The sequence below is a fragment of the Mobula birostris genome, chromosome 5, assembly GCF_030028105.1.
Source record: "Mobula birostris isolate sMobBir1 chromosome 5, sMobBir1.hap1, whole genome shotgun sequence".
NCBI classification, from domain to species: Eukaryota; Metazoa; Chordata; class Chondrichthyes; order Myliobatiformes; family Myliobatidae; genus Mobula; species Mobula birostris.
The window spans coordinates 87,305,317-87,323,996 of record NC_092374.1 but is presented as its reverse complement, the minus strand read 5'-3'; the positions used below and the strand labels follow the sequence as shown (position 1 = coordinate 87,323,996).

Below are 18,680 nucleotides of genomic sequence, written 5' to 3'. Positions count from 1 at the left end.
GAAAGAAATGTGATCTAAATGACTCTGTCCATGGAATAATTGTTGGTGCCAGGTGGGGTGATTTGAGTTTCTCAGAATCTGCTTATCTCCTGCTACACAGATCACTTCTCTCAAGTTGCATCATGGCTTTCAGCTATTTTTGATGAATATCTGAGATGAGTATGCACACATCCCTCCTTCCTTCCATGTTCTCTCCCTGTCAGCTTACAAAGACTGAGTTCTCACATTATTCAGGTTGAACTCCGTCCTCAGAGCATATCTAATGAGGTGGAAGCTTTGAAGTTTGAATTAAAAATGGGCTTGGATTTCTCTGAGTCTGCAAACTAATCCTATCACCATTTGAATACAAGAAAGGCTTAGTGAGACTATTTTGTTGGGGCAATTTGCAGTGGACTGGCACTAACCATGTTTCATTCTTGCTGCAGCTTCCTGGTGTCTTTACCTGCAGAACATTGGGTTCCAGCAGAAACATTCTAAGATAAAGGCATCTATTGGCAATTTTCTAAAGGAAAAGTCTATTAACTACAAAGAGATTGTACTCCATCCTTCCAGGTGAGTGCTGGGATTGTACATTTAAATCTAAGTGATATTTTTTTCCCCACAAGCATTTTAACTGCTTTTTCTTTAGGTGAGATTTGATTGCAAATTGGTTAATAAATATTGCATTGATGCTTCCTCTGTGCCAAAATGCTTATGGCGAATGAGGTGTGTTTAAAGTGGGATCTCCCGGTGGCCACCTATTGCAATACTACTTCCCATTCCCATTCCGACATGTCAGTCCGTGGTCTCCTCTCCTGCCAAGATGAGACCACACTCAGGTTGGAGGAGCAACACCTTATATTCCGTCTGGGTAGCCTCCAACCTGATGGCGTGAACATCGACTTCTCCAACTTCTGGTAATGGCCCTTCTCGATTTCCTCCCCACCCCTTTACCATTCCCCATTCCTGCTTCCCTCTCTCACCTTTCTCCTTACCTGCCCATCACCTCCTTCTGGCACTTCTTCTCCTTCCCTTTCTTCCATGATCTTCTGTCCTCTCATATTCTTCTGCCCTCTTCTCCAGCCCTTTATCTTTTTCACCAATCAACTTCCCAGCATTTCACTTCCTCCCCCTCTCCCGGTTTCAGCTATCACCTACCACCTTGTACTTCTTCTTCCCCCCACCCCTACCTTTTTACTCTCATTCCTTCCCTTCCTTTGCAGTCCTGATGAAGGGTCTTGGCCCAAAACATCGACTATTTACTCTTTTCCATAGATGCTGCCTGACCTGCTGAGTTCCCCCGGTATTTTGTGTGCGTTGCTCTAGATTTCCAGCATCTACAGATTTTCTCGAGATTTGCATACCCATAGACAGTAACTTGATCATAAACAATTGCTTCTTTTATAGTGATGTTGAACAGTGGCTAAGAAGCAACATTAACCCCACAGCTCTTCTGAATAGTGTGCTAATATTGGATTATATCCGTGTAAAAAAAAACCAATGAAGGTTCCATTTTGCTTCCCATTGGAAGGGCAAAACTACAGTGTAGTGTTACCAAAAGTATACTCAGATGCCACTTTACTCAGTGGAGTCTTTGCTGTAGTCTTCTGCTGCTGTAGCCTATCCACTTTAAGGTTCGACATGTAGTACATTCAGAGATGCTCTTTTGCATGCCACTGTTGTAACACCTGGTTATTTGAGTAACTGTCAACCTTCCTGTCAGGTTGAAGCAGTCTGCCCATTCTACTCTGACTTCTCTCATTAACAAGTTGTTTTCATCCACAGAACTGCCACTCACAGGAAGCTTTGTGCTTCTCGTACCAATCTCTGTAAGCTCTAGGGATTGTTGTGCGTGAATGTCCTAGGAAATCAGCTGTTTCTGAGACACTCAAAACCACCCTGTCCGGCACCAACAATCAGCCCACGGTCAAAGTCACTTAGATTCTGACATTTGGTCTTATCAACAACTGAACTTCTTGTCCATGTTTGCATGCCTTTATATATTGAGTTGCTGCCACATGATTGGCTGATTAGATATTTGCATTAATGAGTAGGTGTACCTAATAAATTAGCCACTGAGTGTACTGCTGCCAGGGAAAGATGTGGTGAATGGGATTGTTCTCAGAACCAGCACAGATTTCAAGATTCAGGATTAGTTGTCACACTCTTCAGTACACAAGTGTAAAGAGAATGATCTACAGTACTGTGCACATTTATATAGCTAGGGTGACCAAAGTTTTTGCACAGCACTGTATTTTTCAACGTGGAGCAGAGAATGAGTTTGTAAATCTGGTGGGAGCATGAGAAGATAAATATTGACTTAATTGGAGCTCACTCCCAAACTTCAACACAAGGATGCTAGTCATTGAAGTACTGCCTACTTAGTAGTTGTCGGGAATAAAATGCTTTCCTCCAATCTACTGCCAGCATTGAGTGTTGTCAGATCATGGTTTAGGGACAGCAAAGCTCCTTCAGTATTCAACAGAACCCATTGCTCACCACTTTCCACATTGCCCCAGCACCACCAACATTCAGGCATTGTCTGTATGAGTGAAGTTGGTTTGCTTGGATTGGAGGGCACTTCTTGTGGGGAGGGTTGGAGCAGGCTGGGGTTTTTCTCTTTGGAGTGGCAAATGGTGGAGGCAGTGTGAATGATGAAGGTTTGTAGGATGGTAGGATACATGAATAGGTGGATAGCCAACAACTTTTTCCCAAGACAAGTGCAGGTGTGTGTGGGGTGAGGGTTTTTTTTTGGATACTGTAAGTTGCCACAGGCCCTTATTTGGCAGCAAGACAGAAAGCGTGGAAGCTGCATAGCCCCGGTTGTAGTGAGGACTAGGCCCCTAGCTGTGGGCTTGCCTGCTGCTGCAGTCCAGTTGAGGACTACCAATGTGCAGGACCTGTCACTCAGGATCTTGGACTATATATGTGTTTTTTTTTTTGTGTGACTATGTCTTTTTTGGCTTGCTATTTTGAATGTACTGTGTATGTTTTGCACCTTGGCCCCAGAGGAACACTGTTTTGTTCAGCTGTATCCATGTATGGTTGAATGAAAATTAAAGTTAATTTGATTTGAGTGTGGCTGTAGGAAGGTGTAGTGGGGGGATGTCGGAGGTATGTTTTTTGAATGGAGAATGGGTGGGTCCCTCAGGTGCAGTGCCGGGTGTTGCATTGGAAGTGGATGCATTGGGCATATGGATGAAATAAAAATTGAGGCATATGTGGGAGAGAAGGATTGTATTGGAATAGATTAAAAGATCAGCACAACACTGTGGGCCAAAGGCTCTGAACTCTGCTCTACTAGAGTAGATTACAGAAGTCCCAAACCAGGCACAGCATCAATAGATTATAGTAAATTTATTTATTGATTTTTATTTAGTGATACAGCACCGTGACCAATCACCCTACTAACGTTTGGAATGTGGGAGAAAACTGGAGCACCCAGAGGGAAACCACACAGTCATGGGGAAAATGTTCACACTCCTTACAAACCGCTCTGAGAATTGAACCCAGGTCGCTGGCGCTGTAAGAACATTACGCTACCGTGCTGCCTGCGTTGCATCCTTAAACTTCTTAATAATTAACACTCACACATCGCCTCAAATTAGTACAGGTTTCCCCCCGCCATCCGAAGGTAGAGCGTTCCTATGAAACGGTTCGTAAGCCGGAATGTCGGAAAGCGAAGAAGCAATTACCATTTAATTATATGGGAAAATTTTGTGAGTGTTCGCAGACCCAAAAATAACCTACCAAATCATGCCAAATAACACACAAAACCTAAAATAACAGTAACATATAGAAAAAGCAGGAATGATATGATAAATACACAGCCTATATAAAGTAGAAATACTTTTCCACAATCATTGCCGGCACTGTTCTCCGTAGCGAAAATCTCACGCAAGCGCTCTTGGCAGAAAATCTCACTCCAGTAACCTTTGTTACATACCTCGTAACTGGGTTGCCAAACCAGCAGAAATGGACCACTTAGTTGGAGTCTGGATTACTGGAACTAAGCAAGTTTTATTAAAGGAATAAGCAACACAGTACTCTAATCAAAAGGATATAAATGCAACAGTTTAGCAATAATAAATCACACATGTACACGGAACTAGGATAATAGGATCAATCAAGCTCTATCGCAGTCTAGGGGTAAATGATCAGTTTCAAGTGACGCAAAGTTCAGTTCAATTTAGTTCAGTTCAGTTCGCAGTAATTGCTGTTGTGCCGTTGGGGCGGGGAGAAGAGAGAGAACGAATGAATATGTAAATCGGATTCCAAACAGACCTTCGATATTCCTCGCAGTTAGCTTTGGGGCGAGCCCTTTGTAATGTCTTCGGAGGTCACCGACTGTGACCCCTCTGTTCCAGATACGATCGTTCTTCTGCGGTGAACCCAGCACCCAGGCAAGGGCAGACACACACACCAGGTTCCCGCCTGACCGTATCTTTCCAGCCTGTGCGTCTATGGCTGGTCCCGCGACCAGACCTCCAAAACTCCCACCAACTTGTGGGGGCACACCGCTTCCAGGGTCTCGTTACCTCGTGGAGTTGTGTGTCTGGTGCCTTAGCGAACCTGTCCCTTTTTATCCCCCTGCTGGGGTATCGCCTGTCCATCAAACTTCAAACAGTTCAGGGTTCAAAGCCACCGGTCTCTGACAATACTCGGAACTATGTCTCCTGTTCGTTAATCCCTCTCGTCTCTCATTAACATTTCTGAATGTTCCCCCATTGTCCTGTTATCGGCATCAATCTTCTGATAATTTGGTCTGTCGTCACACCTTTAAGCTATGAAGCTGCCAAATCATACCAAATAACACTTAAAAATACACAGCCAATATAAAGTAGAAATAACGTATGTACAGTATAGTACCACTTACGGGAATCGGGAAGACAGCTTGCCGAGCACACTGATGATGGTGTGTTAGACTGAGTTGTCGGAGATTGGTTGGTGCAGTGGCCCCCACCCTCTGTACAGCGAACCAAGACTGATCCGCGAAGCGTACAGGGGTACAGCGGTAGCCTGGAGGCACACAGCACATCTTTAAGAAAAAAGCAGTAATAAACATGCTAATTAATTAGGTGCTGCCCAGCACATAATTGTCGGCCCAGATCAGAGGCGACGCAATCGGCAATCACCTCTGATCTGGGCCGACATTTACATGCCAGGCGGCACCTAATTAATTAGCATGTTTATTTTGGCTTTTTTCTTAAAGATGTCCTGTGTGCCTCCCGGCTACCGCTGCATTCTCCGCGAATCGGTATCTGTCCGTGGCCTGGGGTTGGGATGGTAGGACACTGAGGTGTCATCTCATCGTCTGTTTCCATTAGGGCAGACAGGTCACCTTCTTCTATGTCTGCCTGCCTCGATGTCGAAGGTCAAGATTTGTTGTCTGCTGTGGCTGATGTGGAAGGCTTGCTTGACTGCTGAGCCTCGGGCATTTTTCTATCATACAGTTCTTTGTAAGCACTCAAACCACCTTGCAAATATGCCCTAAACCGATGTACCCTTTCAAAATTAAAGTCGTACTTTATCATTGCAGCAAAAATCTCACGCAGTTGCTTCATGTTCAGTTCCTGGACGACTTCACTTTCGCTACTGAGTTGGGTTTCGATTGTTATCCTTTCTTCTTCCAATTGCATCAGCTCTTCATCTATCAGTTCTTGGTCATGGGATGCCAAAACCTCTTCAACATCATCTTGGTCAACTTCCACAAGCCAAACTCACTTTGTCCTTACTTCGTTCACCACGATCGAAACGCTTAATTATGTCTAGTTTTACGCTAAATGTAACACCCTTACGAGCTTCTTTTAGGCTTTTCCAATACCTTAGAACTCATCTTGCAAACGGCTGCTCACAGGCATGTGTTTAAGCAATGCCGGCGAGAATGCCGTTCTGAATCCGGGGGAGAGCGGCTGCTCAGGGCGCGCGCTGATTTTTTTGCACGTTGCTTTTCCCTGCGCACTGCCTTTCTTTGTAACAGTGAAAACACCTTCTGTTAGCAAAAACAGGTAACTAATGTTGGTCTTTTGTAATAGTGAGGTTTCGTAAAGCGAACGTTCGAAAAGCGGGGAACACCTGTATTGGAGAACACGCATTAGGCTCAAATCCAGTGTTTTGCTATGACACCATTTAATTTCCTTGTGGTGTATTTCAGCTGATTTAGATCTTTCCTTAGCTAGCAAATTAAATACCATTAATGATGAAACACAGTTAAAAGATCAAGGTTCAAAGTAAATTTTATTATCAGAGCACACGTATGTCACCACATACAACCCTGAGATTCATTTTCATCTGGGCAGTAACTATAGCAGCATTAATGAAAGATCAACCAGAGTGCAGAAGACAACAAATTGTGCAAATGCAAATATAAATAAATAGCAATAAATAATGAGAACATGAGATAGAGTCTTTAAAATGACATCATTGGTTGTGGGAACATCTCAATGGATGGGCAAGTGAGTGTAGTTATCCCCTTTGGTACAAGAGCCTGATGATTGAGGGGTGGTAACTATTCTTCAACCTGGTGGTGAGAGTCCTGATACTCTTGTATCTTCTACCTGATGGCACCAGCAAGAAAACAGCATGGCCTGTGTGGTGAGGATCTTTGGTGGTGGATGGTGCCAAATCCACTACCTTTTTGTAGGATTTTCCATTCAAAGGCATTGGTGTTTCCATACCAGGCTATGATGGAGCCAGACAATGTAATCTCCACTACACACCTTTAGAAGTTTTTGATGTAGAACATAGAACATTACAGCAGAGTACTGGCCCTTCAGCCCACAATGTTGTGCCAACCTTTTAACCTGCTTCAAGATGAATTTTACTCTTCACTCCCACGTAGCACATGGAAATCAGTGTTCCGTTAGGGAAGGAACTAAAAGTCTCTGCATCATTCAAAACACACATCCTTTCTAACATCTTCAGAATGTTGAAAGGCCTTGATAGAGTGGATATGGAGAGGATGTTTCTTCGGTGGGGGAGTCTAGGACCAGAGGAGACATCCTCAGAATAGAGGGACCAACTTTTAAAACAGAGATGAGGAGGAATTTCTTCAGCCAGATAGTGGCGAACCTGTGGAATTTGTTACCACAGGTGGTTGTGAAGGCAAAGTCAATGTGCTGTACTGCTTTCAGGTATAAGGAACTTCAGCCAGAGAAGCTGGTTCATCACCGTTGAACAAAGAAGTTTGGGAATGGGATCAGATAAAGATCTGCAAGGTCACAACTAATAGAAGAAGGGTAAATATCTAAGATGCTCTGGTGGTGGACTGTTAATCCAAATACAGATCCCACTGTGACAGCTGTAGAATTTTACATCTCAATAATCTGACTTCAAACTTCCGATTTGTCATTAAAACCACTTCTGGTTCACTTGTTCCCCTTTCATTGGAATACTTGTTATACTTTATGTTCTATGTATGATTTCAGGCCCACATTCTTGAATGTCCTCTGCTAAAGGGCAGTAAGAGATGTGTGGATAATTGCTATCCTTCAGAATTAGAAACAGAATCAGGTTTATTGTCACTGATATACAGTAATATGTAGAAGTCTTAGGCACAAATATATAGCTAGGGTGCCCAAGACTTCAGCACAGTACTGTATGAGGAATGGAGAACGAGTTTGTAAATCTGGCAGGAGTAAAGGATGTTGGGAGTAGTGAGGGTGGAGCGGTGCAGGATGGGGTGTGGGACAGCTGGCAGAGGAGTGGGATGGGTGTGTGGGTGCAGACACACGCAGCCCCAAGACACCAGCAAGATCATTTGATTCCAAGCAATTGGTTTATTGATCATTACAGAATGTCTCTCTGGTGTTTCTTGCTCCCTCCCCTTTCCCTTCCCTTTTTCCCAAACATGGATTTCCTTCTCCCTGCCCTCTTCCCACTCTCAGTCCACAATAGAGACCCATATCAGAATCAGGTTTATCATCACTCACATATGTCATGTATTTTTTTTTTGGTCGCAGCAGCAGTACAGTGCAATACATAAAATTACTACAATGCTCTGCCAAAGTCTTAGGGAATCTAGCTCTACATATGTGCCTTAGACTTTTGCACGGTACTGTATGTTTTGAAACTTGTTGTTTTGTGGTAGCAGTAAAGTGCTATACATGAAGGTATACTACAAATTATAATATGAAATATATATTAAAAAATCAAATTCAATAAGTAATGCAAAAAGAAAGCAAAATAGTGAGGTAGTGTTCATAAGTTGATTGTCTATTCAGAAATCTGATGGCGGAGGGGAAGAAGCTATTCCTGAAACATTGCCTGAGTGCCTTCCAGCTCCTGCACCTCACTTCGGATGGTAGCAACCAGAAGAGAGCATGTCCTGGGTAATGGGGGTCCTTAATGATGGATGCTGCCTTTTTGAGGCATGACCTTTTGAAGATGTCCTCGATGGTGGAGACATCTGTCCTTGTCAGTGAGGCTCTGGTTCTGAAAAGCAAATTAATTCCTAGCTTATTTGAAACTTAGGAACTACAGGTTAAAAGTGGAGAGCATATGGAACAGGCAAGTGTGAGCTTTTATTTAGACGGTGTGGTAGTGATGTGAGGGGTGAAAGGGAATTTGATAGACACGAGAGAAAATAATTATAACAAGCAGGGAATTGGGACTGACTAGAACATTTTATTGGAGATCGTATTGACTCAATGGGCCAAGTAGCCAACTGTACCTGATTCTGATTTCATGAAATGGCCTAAGAAGCCAAAAGCAACTGTTGAGCTGAAGAAATTTTAAAAATCTGCAAAACAGCTGATTAGAACAAGTCAAGGACAGTGGGCAGGTAGACAAAACAAATGTCCTAGTTCTTGCCAGATGGTGGAAGAAGTGGAAACCGTCTTGGATTGAAGGTGCGACTGATAACCCGATAAATCAGAGATCATTTTGAAATAAGTTACTTGTGGGATGCTCTTCGATAAGGTGGAAGAATCAACGCAGGCTTATAAAAAGAATAGTCTATGTCTGTAAATGAAGTAGCCTAAGCCCAGTGTCTGACTTACACTGGATGTAATAGGTTTGAAATGGCCTGATTCAGGGAAAGGCAAAGCACTCTACAATTCATCTCAGTATCATTTATTTAATATTACTTTTTTTTGTACTTGTGCAGTTTGCCTTTTGCACAATGGTTCTTCATCCGTCTTTGTAGTTTTTCATTGACTCCATTGTCTTTCTTTGTTCTGTGAATGCCTGCAAGAAAATGTATCTCAGGGTAGTAGATGGTGACATTATACATACTTTAAATTGACTTTGAACTTTAAATATCAGAGCCATACCCTTATTTGGGAGAAGAGAAATGAAAATCAGGATCGGATTTAATATCACCAGTTTAGGGTGCAGCGGTACAATGCAATACATAATAATACACTGAATTACAGTAATAAATAATAGTTAAAATAAGTTGTGCACAAAAGTAGTGAGGTAGTGTTCATGGGTTCACTGTCCATTCAGAAATAGGATGGTAGAGGGGAAGAAGCTGTTGCTGAATCACTGAGTGTGTGCCTTCAGGTCTCTGTACCTCCTTCCTGATGATAACAACAAGAACAAGGCAAGTCCCCGGTGATGTGGGTCCTTAATGATGGATGTTGCCTTTTTGAGGCATCACTCCTTGAAGGTGCAAACACGAGGAATTCTGCGGATGCTGGAAATTCAAGCAACACACATCAAAGTTGCTGGTGAACACAGCAGGCCAGGCAGCATCTCTAGGAAGAGGTACAGTCGACGTTTCGGGCGGAAACCCTTCGTCAGGACCGTCCGGGATGCCAGGGAGGCTAGTACCCATCTTGGAGCTGACTAAGTTTACAACTTGCTGCAGCTTTTTGCGATTCTGTGCAGTGGCCCCTCCATACCAGACAGCAATGCAGCCAGTTAGAGTGCTGTCCGCGGTGCATGTATAAAATTTGTTGCAGTCTTAGGTGATAATTGAAATCTCCTCAAACCCCTGATGAAGTGCAGCCACTGATGTACCTTCTTCATAATTGCATCGCCCAATATGTTGGGCCCAGGATAGGCACAACTAAGGATAACAAATGTTGGCCTTCACACTGACACTCAAATTTTATGAATGTATCTAAGCATATGATGAGCAGAGGATTTATCAACTGTCCCATAAGGATAGTTTGCATTTGTACTTAAGATGAAGAAAAATATAAAAATAGTGTAGTTTTGATCACTTAAGGAAATCTGTTGCCTCGCTCCCTGGAGTATTCACAACTTGACTGTGTTGAAGAATTCATTGACAGACAAGACAGAGGTTTGAGTATCTTAGAAGCTGGTCTCCTGGGATTTTCCACATATAGCAGTCTCTAGAGATAATAGAATGGTGCAAAAAAACAAAAAGAAAAATCCTGTGGGTGGCAGTTCTTTAGGCAAAGTCACTTTGTTAATGGAGTTCAGAGGAGATTGGCCAGACTGGTTCAAGCTGACAGGAACGTGGCAGTAACTCAAATAACCACAGATTACAACAATGGTGTGCAGAAGATCGTCTGTGAATGCACAATACATTGAACCTTGAATAGCAGAAGACCACACTCGATTCCACACCCGTACTCAATAAAGTGGCCATTGAGTGTATATAGCAATGATTTGTATGGGGGAACAGAATATAATATTTCTCAGTCTGTGAACGACACAAAAGGATGTAATGCTGAGGCTTTATAAGGCACTGATGAGGCCTCGCTTGTAGCATTGTGAGCAGATTTGGGCCCCTTATTAAGAGAGGATGTGCTGACATTGGAGAAAGTTCAGAGGACTTTCACAAGGATGATTCTGGGAATAAAAGGCTTATTGTATGAGGAGCATTTGATGGCTCTGGGCCTGTACTTGCTAGAATTTAGAAGAATGGATCTCATTGAAACCTATCAAATGATGAAAGGCCTAGATAGAGTGGGTGTGGAGAGGATATTTACTATAGTGGGGGAGTCTAGAACCAGAGGGCACAACCTCAGAATAGAGGGACGCCCGATTAGAACGTAGATGAAGAGGAATTTCTTTAGCCAGGGAGTGATGAATCTGTGGAATGTGTTACCGCAGGTGGCTGTGGATGCCAAGTCATTTAAGGCATAGGTTGTTAGATTCTCGATTAGTAAAGGCGTGAAGGGTTACGAGGAGAAGACAAGAGATCGGGGCTAAGGAGGAAAATGGATCAGCCGTGATGAAATGGTCGGTGTGGTGAATCTGTGGAACCTGTTGCCACTAGTGGCAGTGGAGGCCAGGTCGTTAGGTATATTTAAGGCAGAGGTGGATGGATTCTTGATAGGTCAGGGCGAAGACAACTGGTTGGGGTTGAGAGAGAAATGGATCAGCCATGATGAAATGTTGGAGCTTTCTTGGTGACCTAATTCTGCTCCTATGTCTTATTGTCTAAAACTGGGTGAGCTTGTGAGCTAAGAAGCTTAGAAGGAATTGGACAACTCTAGTGAGTGGGCAGTCATGCAGCAGATGCAGTAGAAAGTGGAGGAATGTGAACTTACTCAATTTGGTTGGAAAACCAAAAAGACAAAGTATTATTTGAATGGCAAAAGGTAGGGAAATGCTGCTGCATAAAGGAACCTGGGTATTTTGAACACTAGTCACTGAAAACAAGCAGATAGTTGCAGAGAGCAGTTAAAGAGGTGATGGTATATTGCTTTATGCAAGAGGTTTCATGTAACTGTCATAAAAGTCTTTTGTCAATATTTGGTGCAGTTTTGATCTATTCTCCCTGGAGGGAGTGCAGTAAAAGTTCACCTGAAGGATTCTTGAGATTGCAGAGTTGATTTATGACACAAGGCTGTTTCAGGTTCACTCAAGGTTAGAATAATGAGAGTGGAGTTAACTGAAACATATAAGGTTCTATTGTGTACTGTTTGGCTAGGTCTTCTAATATAGAGTAACAAACTACAACAGATTCAGAGTGGATAAAATTATAGGCTCATTTTATTTATTTGCAAGGGAAGCTACCTCCACACATTATCATCTGGAAAATAGCTTTAACCTTATTGCTCAAACAAATCACTTTTATACTTTTAATGGCATTCTTCCATTACCTGCTTTCTGTGATCGTGTGGGTTTCCTCCCATGGTCCAAAGATGTAATTGGTCATTGGACTGCAAGGGCCTTTTACTGTGCTGTATCTCTAAATTATATAAAATAAAATAGATACAGGGCATCATGGTATTGAGAGTGGATTAGCCAGGGTTTGACTGGTGACACAAGCTTAAAGGGCCCAACAGCCTATTATTTAAGCTGGCCATCAATAGAGCAGACTTTGAGGTATTTCTACGTGGCAGAACCAAGATGGAGCCCGGGGTTTGATTGATGTAAGCGCAAATTGGAAGAGGTTGGGTATGGTCTGAATTGAGGTGGCAGCCTCGGGCCCAAGAGCATATTGATGTGGCAGGGCCCGGGCCCAAGAGCAAGGAACGACCCAAGATTCGGATGAATTAAGCGCGGGGCCAAATTGAAAAGGTCAGGGTGTCGGGGCTGGGGGCGAGGGACAGACCTGCTGGATTTATTCGTCTCTGTACTGAACTGAAGCTATGGCCTGCAACTAACTGGCTTCTGAATCTACCTGGCTGTAGACTCGCTTTTGTGAACTTCAGTTCTGAATGCTCCAAGCTCTCTTTTATTGTTTGCACTATTTTTTTTTTTGTTTTTTTTTCCTCTCTCTGCACATCGGGTGTTCAGTCTTTTATTTTAATGGATTCTATTGGGTTTTTCTTACATTACTGTAGTTGTAGAGAAATCTAAAGGTTGTAAAAAGTATACATTCTTTATACTTTGCACATGTACATTTCTTTCAGATGTTCTGCTTGCATTGAACTGCATTGTGAGGAAGATGTGGACAAGGCATTGAAACTTGATGAGTGCAGGATCATTGGGGAAGCAGTAAAGATGAACAAAGTGGTGAAACTGGGAGCTCTGGATGCTGGTAATTACCCTTCGTTATTTGACTTTTTTAAAAATGCTTTGAGGGCATCATCTCTTCCTGGCATAGGCCACCCTAGACAACACAGTGCTCCGGTTCTTTGCATAAGCCTGGATGTGTTCCAGAAGCACTTTGAAGAGCGTAACAATATCACAGAGGAGCATCAGTCCTTACCATCTCCTACAGCAAGTGCCCCTATTGCCTCATGCAGAAGAATGTCCAATTAGAATCAGAATCAGGTTTATCAACTCTGACATTTAAAAAGTATATAATAGGTACATTCAGTGGCTACTGAGTATATCCTCATGGTCTTCTGCTGCTGTAACCCAACCACTTCAGAGTTTGAAGTGTACGTTCAGAAATGCTGTTCTGCACACCACTGGACTCTCTCATTAACAAGGCTTTTTTTGTTCACAGAACTGCTGCTGACTGGATATTTTTTGTTTTTCACACCATTCTCTGTAAACTGTAAGAGACTATTGTGTGTGAAACCCCAGGAGATTAGAGTCAAACTAACCCATCTGGCACCAACAAATATTCCATGGTTAAAGTCACTTGGATTTCTCTGGATTCTTTCAAGAAAGAGTTAGATAGAGCTCTTAAAGATAGCGGAGTCAAGGGATATGGGGAGAAGGCAGGAAAAGGGTACTGATTGTGGATGATCAGCCATGATCACAGTGAATGGCAGTGCTGGCTCAAAGGGCTGAATGGCCTACTCCTGCACCTATTGTCTATTGTCTATCACCTTTCTTCCCCATTCTGATGTTCGGTCTGAACAACAACTGAACCTTTTGACCATATCTGCTTGAGTTTCCTCTACCTGATTGGCTGATTAGATATTTGCTTAATGAGCAGGTGTGTTTAATAAAGTGGTTACTGAGTGTGTATATATTTTTAAAAAAGTTAAATAAGTAGTTCAAAAAGAGAGCAAAAAATAGTGACGTAGTGTTCCTGGGTTCACTGTCAATTCAGAAATCTGCTGGTGCAGGGGAAGAAGCTGATACTTTGTCTTCCATTAAGTTCATATTCCTTGATTTCCTTAACATCCAGAAATCTATCAGTCCCTGTCCTGACAGTTCAACAGTTGTACCTCCAGTCTTCTTGTATAGGGATGAAGGAATTTCTTCTTATCTATCCTAAATGGCTGTCCCCTGTTTTGAGATTGGCCCCTGGTTTAGAATGTAGAACAGTACAGCACAGGAAAAACCTGCAATATCGTGTCGAACCAATTAAATGAATAATCAAATGGCTAACTAAACCCTGGGAAAAAGATACTGTCTGTCTACTCTATCTATGCCTCTCATAATCTTATAAACCTCTATCAGCTTCCACCACTACAGAGAAAACAGTCCAAATTTGTCCAACCTCTCGTTATAGCACTTGCCCTCTAATCCTGGTAAACCTCTTCTGCACCCTCTCCAAAGCCTCAACATCCTATAGTGGGGCGACTAGAACTGTATGTAATACTCCAGATGTGGCCTCACTAATAACTAATAATATAATAGGCATCCGTTAGTCTCATGAGACCATGGATTTGCGCCTTGGACGATTTTCCAGGGCGCAGACCTGGGCAAGGTTGTATGGAAGACCGGCAGTTGCTCATGTGGCAAGTCTGCCCTCTCCATGCCACTGATGTTGTCCAAGGGAAGGGCACTAGGGCCGATACAGCTTGGTACCAGTGTTGTCGCAGGGCAATGTGTGGTTATGTGCCTTGCTCAAGGGCACAACACGCTGCCTCAGCTGAGGCTCGAACTAGTGACCTTCAGATCACTAGACCGACACCTTAACCACTTGGCCACATGCCAACTGGAATTTTATGAAGCTGCAGCATAACATCCTGACTTTTGAATTCAGTGCCTTGACTAATACAGGCAAGCATGCCATATGCCTTCTTAATCACCCTGTTAATCTGTGTAGCCACTTTCGGGGAGTTTTGAACCTGGACTCCAAAGTCCCTCTGCTCATCAGCACTGTCTTGCCCTTAACAGTATACTGCTTCTTTACATTTGACCTACCAAAGGTGCAACACTTCACATTTGGCCAGATTAAATTCCATCCAGAGAAAACATCCTTACAACCACTCTCAATAACCTTCTAAGAACCTGGTACATTTCATAAGATCACCTCTCCTTCTAAACTCCTGAGGGTACACGTCCAGTCTGCTTTCCCTTCTCCTCGTAGGACACGGCCTTCCATTCCAGTAATCAATCTTGTGAACCGTTATTGTTCTCTTTCCATCACAAGTATATCCTTGCTTGGGTGGAGAGACAAGATCAACGCAACACTTCAGACACAGTCTCACCAGAGACATATATAAGACTACAAGACCATAAGACATAGAAGCAGAATTAGGCCATCTGGCCTGTCTAGTCTGCTCCGTCATTCCGTCATAGCTGATGTATTATCCCTCCCAACCTATTTTCCCCGTAACCTTTGAAGACCTTACTAATCAAGAACCTGTCAACCTCTGCTTTAAATATACCAATTGACTTGTCCTGCACAGCTCCCTGTGGTAATGAATCCCATAGATTCATCACCCTCTATCTAAAGAAATTTCTCCTCATCTCCGTTCTAAAAGGATGTCCTTCCATTCTGAGGCTGTACCCTCTGGTCTAATCAAGAAACTATCAACCTCTGCATAAAATATACCCAATGACCTGGCCTCCACGACTGTGCATGGCAATAAATTCCAGACTCAGTCCTCTGGCTTAAGAAATTCCTCCTCTAAAGGAGTGTCTTCTACTCTGAGATTGTGCCCTCTGGTTCTAGACTCTCCCTCTAATGGAAATATCAACTCCACATCCACTCTATCTAGGCCTTTCAATATTTCATAGTCTTTAATGAGATCTTCCTCTCCCCCCCCCCACCCTCACCCGCCCATTCTTCTTAACTTCAGTGAGTACAGGCCCAGAGCCATCAAACACTCCTCACACATTAACCTTTCATTCCTGGAATCATTCTCATAAACCTCTGGACCCTCTCCAGTGACAGCACATCCTTTCTGCCAAGAGCACTGGGTCCCAAACTGCTCACAATACTCAATGTGGTCAGACCAATGCCTTATAAAATCTCACTTTATAACAGCAGCAAAGGTATCTTTAGTCTTAGACTCAAATCCTCTTGCAAGAATGATTAACATATCATTTATCTTTTAATTGCTCCCTCAACCTACATGTTAATTAATTTTCACAGGTTCATCTCCAAGGACACCCAAATCCATCTTGAATATCAGCATCTTTGTCTCGTATTGTTTAAATAATATTCTACCTTCCTGTTTCTTTTACCAAAATAGATGACCTTAGAATTGTTCATGTTAAATTCCATCTTTCATGTCCTTGCCAATCGTTTATCCTTAGTTGTTGAGTAACCCGAGAGTTCTTCAGATCAAGTGGTGTTTCTGGCATCTTGTGCTCCATTTTCCAACCTTTGTTCAATGATCCCTAATGTCTTGACCCAACAAATGTCCATCTATCTCTTTTTATTTATTGATTGATTGACTGATTGAGGTACAACACAGAATAGGCCCTTCTTGTCCTTCAAGCAGCGCATCCCGCAATCCCCCAATTTAATATCACAGGACAATTTACAATGACCAATTAACCTACCAACCAGTGTATCTTTGCACTGTGGGAGGAAACCCATGCGGTCACGGGGAGAGCATACAAACTCCTTACAGGCAGTGTCAGGAATTGAACCTGGGTCGCTGGTACTGTACCACCCTTAGACTGGGAAGTTTCAATTAACCAACAGTCCTTGATTTTATTGCCATCAATTCTCCTCAACTATGTGCCACCGTTGGGTATTCAAATGGATTACTGATTTGCAGCTTAACTTTCTTCGCATTGCAGAAAGTCAAAGGACGCTGTACATTAGAAGTCTTCCAAGAGAAGTGTCTGCCAAGAACCTTAAAAAGCTATTTGAGAAAGTTGCTGGTGTTTGGATACAGGAGAATCAGAAAAGCACCAAGAGGTATTTAAAGATTAAAGTTTAGTTTTATTTGTTACATGTACATCAAGGCACCCAATTTGCTGTGCTTCCAGCACCAACAGAGGATACCCACAACCTACTAACCCAACCCGTAAATGGGAGGAAACCAAGGCATCTGGAAGAAACTAGTGTGGTCACAGGGATAACTTGTATACTCCTCTTAAGTCAGGATTTCCCAATATTTATATGCCTTGAAGGGTTCGTGGACTCCAGGTTGGGAACCCCTACAATAAGACATCAAAGCAAGCTAGGCAATTCTGCCCATCAATCACTTCAGCCATTCCATAAGGGCTGGTTTATTGTGTCTCTCAACCCCATTCTCTTGCCTTCTCTCTTCAACCTTCGACACCTTTAGTAATCAAGAACCTATCAATTTCCGCTTCAAATGTACCCAATGACTTGGTCTCTACAGCCGTCTGTGGAAATGAATTCCACAGGTTCACCACGCTCTGGTTGAAGTAATTCCTCATCTCTGATCTAAAGGGATGTCCTTGTGTTCTGGTCCTAGACTCACCAACTGCAAGAAACATCCTCACCATGCCCACTATATCTAAGCTATTTAATATTCAGTAGGTTTCAATGCGATTCCGTCTTATTCTTGTGAAGTCCAGCGAGTACAGGCCCAGCTCCATCAAACAGTGGTGGGAATTGAATGCTGATTGCTGACTGCTGCCATTGCAAAATGTTGCACTAACCACTACACTATCGTGCCGCCCCACAAGCTGTGTATTCAGTCCAAAAGCTGTTGTGATCCAGAATGCCCAGTATGGAATATGGTTTCTTTTAAGCTACTGCACACCTGGTGTATATAATTTCTTCAGGTACTTTGTCAAAGTGCCAAAAAGCTGGGGAGGTGTGTACACTGGTATCTTTACTGGCACGACTGCCACAAACTGGGTAACATCGTCAAGTGGGGGGAGTCACAGTTTCCCCTTCCCAGCACTTCTGTGGGGCCTTAACTTCGGGTCTTGGCCCAAAATTTCAACTGTTTATTCCTCTCCATAGATGCTGCCCAACCTGATGAGTTCCTCGAGCATTTTGTGAATGTTGCCCTTGTCTCCCAGTATCTGTGTTTAACATCCTTATAAATTTTCTCTTTAGTCTTTCAATCTTGTTGATATTTTTTCCTTAGATAGGTTTCAATAGGTACATTTAATATCAGAGAAATGTATACAATATATATCCTGAAATTCTTTTTCTCTGCAAACATCCACGAAAACAGAGTGCCCAAAGAATGAATGACAGTTAATGTTAGAACCCCAAAGCCCCCCCAAATCCTCCCCCATGCATCAGTGGCAGCAAAGCAATGACCCCCCCCCCCCCCCCACCACCATTAAAAAACATCAGCACCCCCAACCAAGCACTCAAAGCATCAATAATGACACAGGCTTGCAGTACACCAAAGACTACTTGTTCACCCAGTATTCGACATACCACAGGCTCTCTCTTGCCCTAATAGGGGAGATAAGACAAAACAACTCATTGATTTATGGTGTTAAAAGTCTGTTGCGTCGCTTTTTCTGAGCTCTGTGCCCAAAGAACTCGGGTCTCTGGGCACACAGCCAGCAGCCAGCTCACTGCTTTCAACCTTCTGTGTACTTCCACAACACAGCAGGCGGTAGCACTGGCCTCAAATCAGTGTTTCCAGAGCCACAAAATTCTGGCACCCTGAAGGGGCGCTAGTCTTCCAGGCTGCGTCCTGGGCATATCGAAAAGCAGCTGGTTATGAGACCCTGAGAGCGGGTCCCATTTCCACAAAGAACCAAAGTCAGTGTGTAACTCTGGGTCAGGGTCTTCAAAAGGACCTTAA

At 43.1% G+C, this 18,680-nt stretch overlaps 1 protein-coding gene across 6 annotated transcripts in view; it reads left to right on the top strand.

Moving 5' to 3' along the window:
* Positions 1 to 18,680, top strand: part of LOC140197845 (uncharacterized) — a 239,412-nt gene that overhangs the window by 204,832 nt on the left and 15,900 nt on the right. For all 6 annotated transcript variants that reach the window (XM_072258346.1, XM_072258348.1, XM_072258347.1 and 3 more), the window contains 3 exons: positions 426 to 552; positions 12,759 to 12,886; positions 16,732 to 16,852. In XM_072258346.1, the coding sequence (XP_072114447.1) occupies positions 426 to 552; positions 12,759 to 12,886; positions 16,732 to 16,852 (376 nt within the window). The remainder of the gene's footprint in view (positions 1 to 425; positions 553 to 12,758; positions 12,887 to 16,731; positions 16,853 to 18,680) is intronic.